Source organism: Haliotis rubra, unplaced genomic scaffold (assembly GCF_003918875.1).
Source record: "Haliotis rubra isolate DU_JTF1 unplaced genomic scaffold, ASM391887v1 Scf340, whole genome shotgun sequence".
NCBI lineage: Eukaryota > Metazoa > Mollusca > Gastropoda > Lepetellida > Haliotidae > Haliotis > Haliotis rubra.
The window spans coordinates 1084498-1090575 of NW_025767014.1; the positions used below are offsets into that span (position 1 = coordinate 1084498).

The window sequence follows — 6078 nt, forward strand, 5'->3', positions numbered from 1 at the left end:
TTGGGAGGAAGGGGGTCAGCAATTTTGTACACATGTACTGGGGGGGTAGAGAGAAAAGAAGCGTTAGTCTAACTAACGTCCAGAAACCTATGATGCTCGGTTTGAATCCCAATTCACCCAGATCATGTTTCTGGGTTTCCCCACACCATAACCTATGGGATTCAACAAAGTGGACTTGTGGTGTTCCCACAACATAACCTATGGGATTCAACAAAGTGGTAAATGTCTCGGGTTTTCCCACACCATAACCTATGGGATTCAGCAAATTGGTAAATGTCTCGGATTTTCCCACACCGTAACCTATGGGATTCAGCAAAGTGGTAAATGTCTCAGGTTATCCCACACCGTAACCTATGGGATTCAGCAAAGTGGTAAATGTCTCGGTCTTGCATCTGTTCCAGCTTTCCTCACACATTAAACTGACAGGCCATGATATAACTGGGACAATGTTCACTCACTCACTCCAATTATTGGCGTTCTCTAACTTGTTTTGAAAAGTATATCTGATTCCAAAAACCCTACAAACCTTTAACAGTAATGATAAGACAAGGCCATATTTATCTTACTTCCAAACACTCATCCATGGAGGTGTAATACAGTTGGAAAAATTATTACTTCAACAAAAGGGTTTCAACTGCAGAAAGACACATGGGGACATGCACACCTTACCTCACAGAGGAACAGAACAATACCTGTAAGTCTGTAGCTTACCTGGACATCATTGATTATTGATCACCACTATTATCAAAGTATTGATTGATTGCATGATCTCACTGAGCAAAGTCTATACGATTCATGTGTAAAGTTCAACGATCACCAACACATAATACTTCAATATGTTTGACATGAACAGCAGGTTATGTACAATTAGAATCTATATGGATCTGTCAACAGTTACTGAGTGTAGATGTTAGAAATCATTTGCCTCTATTTTCAATTGGTATGCACTGAGGATGCAAATTTGTTACAGCTGTTAAGATCCATAAAAATCGACATTGTGGGTAAATGTAGCACTTTGAATATGCTTTAGGGTATGAATTGGATGTATTATAGATATGCTCATTAGTATTCTTATTAGTGTTGGGAATTGGTTAAAATCTCATAATTGATGATTGGTTCATTACAACCGATCAATCATCGAAAATAATTGGTTAGCGTCATTTATGAAATGTGTTAATGCACACAAAAATAAGGAAAAAACAACATGTAGTTCTTGGGGGTTTTGGCAAAATTTCACATCTTTAAAGGATGACTAGTATGGAGGAACATCAAAGTCTTGGAGTCTTTAAGATAAATTCAATCATGACTTGGAACGAGCTTGTAGTGCTTATGAAATGTAACAGACAAAACCAACCTTGTGAAAAATACTGTTAATGAAAACAAGTGTTCTAGAATTGTTTGTGTTCGATTATGAGAAAACATGATCGATTGCTTGGTCGTTTAGTCACTGCGACCAATCTTCGATTATTTCAATTAATCGGTCCACCACTAATTCTTATTCCCAGTCTTTTGTAGTTCTGTATTTCAACATAACAACCAAAACATGAGGAAATGCCAACATCTTGAATTGGAAAGCTGAATTAGAAGTGCAACTATGACCTTTTGAGCATCGTTTTTCGGATATAAGATGAAAAGCTACAAAACCAATCAATGTTGAGTTCTTGAACTATGTATCTTTTTGTGATTAAGATAGAAAGGTGAAATGTCGAAAAACACAGAGACCCTAGATCCATACTCATACCAGCACCAATATGATTGCAATAGTAAAATGGCCTTGACAATCACACCCAGTATAGATTTACAGTTAAAACATATTTCCGTAAGACCAAATTACACATAATTACGTAATTTACAAAGCATGACCATTAATGTCTAGGTGACAGATGAATGGCAGCATGCAGAAAAACCTACTGGTACATTACATTATAAGTACTGGTAAGCTAAACACAACACATGCAACTTGATATAGGTTACCCAGCTGATCAACAGCTGATTTCTGGGATAACGTAATGCTGAGTTTGGTTTGGATTCTATTGATATCTCACACCATGCACAAGCAATGCCATTAATTTGTATGTTTGACATATTTGATTACTTTGTCTGATTTAAAACCAGAGACAATTCATAATACATTAACAACACAGCTCTGTATAAAAATGAATCATATAAAATATCTTGTATAATAAAACATAAATCCATGTACAGTTAAATTTGGAGAAACAATTTCTAAACACACCTTTAAAATCTGTCGGTTATCTCCAGATGTATACTTCACAAGATCAATGTTAAAATATTCACAGGAGAATAACAACAGGCTCCTCACAATATTAGACACAAGACATACTCTCTTTCATACAGTGAATTAGAGGTGCCAGTCTCCATTAGTGATAAGATATCCTTTCAAGATATCTGTCCATGTTGTTTGATGAAATCTGCTATTACCTGATGTGCGTTACCTTTAGATTGATTGTTGTTAAAGGCAGCACTCTAATATTAAAGCTAATTGGCGAGTGTTAATTGTCTTTTCAATAAACTATCACATTTTTAGATCATATTCACCACATTCATTTATTTGGGGGAAATATTTTATAAATTAGTAACTAATCATCTTGTATAGTTCATAAATCATTGACCTATTAAAGTACCTTACACAGCATATCTTTGCAATACATGTTATATTTGGGATTACACTTTCTCAGTGTATTCACAGCATATCTTCTAGAATGTACTTCACATTTTGAAACATCCCCTTGCAATATCAGACATTGTTGAACAGTTGCCTACATAGTGATACATTAGCACCACTGCTGTTGTCATGGAGATGGTTGCTGTTATTTGTAGCGTGTGTACTGCACTGGTGTCATCTTGGTTGCCAGGTAGTCATGAACCAGGGGCCATAACTCATTAGAATACTTCCCTGTAAACACATTCAGTAGTTTCTTGTCACTGAAATAGAAAGATTCAGGTCAGTGTACTGTTGGTGCAATAATTTTAACTCAGTATATCTATGTACTTTATGTAAATCATAATGTTGTTGGTGTACTTGATATAAGTCAGTATACCGTGGGTGTACTGTAATAGTGTGTCAGTGAGTTTAGTTTTATGCCATTATTAGCAATATTCCAGCAATATCACAGAGGGGGACTGTACCATACATTATTATATAGGTAGTATTTTTCCTATACCACGATTGGTCAAAAGACCGTCACATGATTGACTACAAAACACGATATTGACTTGAGTTTTCTGATAAATTACGATATTGACTTGGGTTACTAAAAATAGACAAGGAATCCCGTACGAAGGGGCTTCCCCCACTTTTCAGCCAATCAGATCACTCTGATAGATGGCACAGTGTGTGCATTAAAAGTTTATGTTAAAACCCGTTTCTCTTTCATTATATAATAAAACAATTATAGACTCTTGTAGAGATCGATATCGGTTTTTATTGACCTGAGAAAAGCAATATCGATATTGTTTTACTCTGGTCAATAAAAACCGATATTGACCTCTACAAGAGTCTATAATTGTATAAAGTCAGTATATAGTTGGTGTGCTTTAAGCATGTCAGTATACTGATGAGACATGCATGACCTTTTGGGATCCCTCACTGGTGATATGTAAAACATATTTGCATAGTCTCAATCAGGAACAAAATATATATCTGTGCTAACTCTCATCATGAAATATCAAATGGTCGAAATATTAGTTAAAGCACCAATCCTATATCCCCTTCAACTTTGTGGTGGGGCATTTAAATATTCGTATTTGAACAGTCTTGATATAATATATATAATAAGTGAGTGCGGTTTTATGCCACTTTTACCAATATTGCAGCAATGTCACAGCAGGGCATACCAGGAATGGACATTCCACAATATTCCTGGGTTGGAACCAGGCTCGGCATGATGAGCAAACGCTTTAAACACTGGGCTATCCTTCTTAACCACTGTTCTGAAAGAATAGAACCATTTCCAGATTTACTGAATGCTAAATGGGAAATATTTGAAGAATAAAGAACTCCTCTGAAGTGGCCTTACTTGAAGAATTGTAGTACTGGTTGGGTGGAGTGTTGATACCCCTCTAGCCTCTTTCTCACTGTCTCGGGTCTGTCATCATCTCTCTGAATCAGGGGCTCTCCTGTGATATCATCTATACCCTACAAGAGACAAAGAGATTAATCTAGACCAAGGGATGCAACTCTGCAAATGACACAAGTAGTACTAATCCAACAACCAGCAATAAATAGACGACAATACGTCCATGATCGCCCACAGAAAATGAGGTTGCAGTAAACTGTGCCTCTTGCATACACTGTAAAACAATAATTTCTTGGCCTTATGTTTTCAACCAAGAACAGAAAGCTCACTTTCCAGTTTCGACCAGATATAAACTAAGAGTTAGTGGGAAGGGTGTTATGCTGTTTTTAGTGAAATTGCAGCAATATCATAGCTGATGACACCAGGAATGGGCTTTACACATAGTACCTCTGCAGGGAATCAAACCCAGGTCTATGGCTTCAGGAGTGAACGCTTCAACTACTAATATGAATTTTTCATCATCATGTACAGCTTAAAAGTTGGTTTGATTATATATGACTCAGAAACTGGAACTGATCACTATGTCTCTTCATCTTATCATACAGTTACGAGACAAGATGGTATTTATCAATTAAGTAGAGCAGCGTTCTGATTGATCAAACAGCTTCCCACTGGAACCATCCTTTAAGAAATTGTTGCTGCAATATCAAACTCTGTGTACCTCTTTGTTGGGAGGGTTGAACTCTGTATGGTAGATGCGACCACTGGCTTCATGTGTCCACCGACCCTTGATGCGGTCAATAATAACTTCAAAGGGCACATTAAGATTGATAACAGAATCAATAGGGCCTCGTTCTAACAGTTCTTTAGCCTGAACTACTGTCCGAGGAAACCCTGCAACATGAAACACAAAGAATGCACTTGAGCTCATCATTATCACTTATGACATGGGGCAGCTCCGTGATTAAAATTTTCACCTGTCCTATCAAAGGTTCTAGTTTGATTCCATAATGTGCATAGCCCTTTCTTGATTTCCTAGTTTCTTAAGTTTAAGAAAAAACTTTCTACTCAGCCAAACATTTTCAAAGGATGATGTAGTCCTATGTTAAATTTCACAGGTACACCTGTGCACGATCACATTTTGCAATAGGATCCAGAGTATGATTACATCATTACTGGCATGTGTTTCACAAAGTCTAATATTTGAACAGCAAAGAATCTGGCAAATGTTGACATTCAGGCTTTATAATATATTACCAGTTTTTCATTTCCTTTCTTCATACTATAGTTTCAGACTAGACAAACTTTCACCTAAAAATATTAATGACATGCTTAGCCCTAATTCAGGCTAAGAGCATTCACTCATCAAAATCTTGCTATCTTGTCTTTCTAGAATATATATGCTCACCATCTAGCAGCCAGCTGTGACTTTCTATTTTCTCCAGCTCGTTAGAGATAAGATTGACCATTGTGAGGTCAGGAACCAGCTGACCTTGATCAATGTATTTCGTGGCTTCAATCCCTGCAGCTGAAACAAATGTCATTTTATATATTTTACAGCTAGTGTTCAGTGACTATTCAGATGTGATGTCATATTAAATTAAAATACTTGGTATGTCTCAGTGAAAATAATATCAACAATGCACACAGGGATTTATCCGGCCAATAGAGACCAATATTCTGCCCCAGGTCATGCACATGGCCTACTAATAGTCCCGCCATCGACTTCACTCTCATAATATACCTTTAAAATACAGTGTCGTTAATAAACTATACTGATAACAGAACTTTTTGTGCTATCGCAGTAAGCGATAAGTTTCCCTGATCGAGTTTCAGGCTCAGAAAAAATGACAGAACCTGTCCGTTCCATGATTTGTTTTCTCAGAAGATCGCCACTGGACAAATGCTTCAAGCCAAAGTCTTTCACGATTCTCTGTGATATTGTGCCCTTTCCTGAGCCAGGAGGGCCCATTATGATTACCCTAAGAAGTTTTGATATCATGTCGAGCCCTTGAACCGGAAGTTTATGTTGTCCAAG

At 37.0% G+C, this 6078-nt stretch overlaps 1 protein-coding gene and 1 long non-coding RNA gene across 3 annotated transcripts; both read right to left on the bottom strand.

Moving 5' to 3' along the window:
• Positions 1–1189, bottom strand: LOC124284666. Its single transcript, XR_006900613.1, has 2 exons — positions 199–1189; positions 1–152 (listed from the first exon to the last, which is right to left on the bottom strand). It is a non-coding gene; the product is annotated as an uncharacterized LOC124284666 (long non-coding RNA).
• A 629-nt stretch (positions 1190–1818) lies between these two features.
• On the bottom strand, positions 1819–6056 carry LOC124284665 (GTP:AMP phosphotransferase AK3, mitochondrial-like). Of its 2 annotated transcripts, XM_046720772.1 has the most exons (6): positions 5898–6056; positions 5449–5568; positions 4762–4934; positions 4041–4159; positions 2796–2946; positions 1819–2761 (listed from the first exon to the last, which is right to left on the bottom strand). In XM_046720772.1, the coding sequence occupies exons 1-5, from the start codon at positions 6040–6042 to the stop codon at positions 2832–2834; spliced, it is 672 nt and encodes a 223-aa protein (XP_046576728.1). In that variant the 5' UTR covers positions 6043–6056; the 3' UTR covers positions 1819–2761; positions 2796–2831. The 2 variants fall into 2 exon arrangements, with proteins under 2 accessions (XP_046576728.1, XP_046576727.1); XM_046720771.1 differs by having other exon boundaries at positions 1819–2946.
• Between the last annotated feature and the right edge of the window lie 22 nt (positions 6057–6078).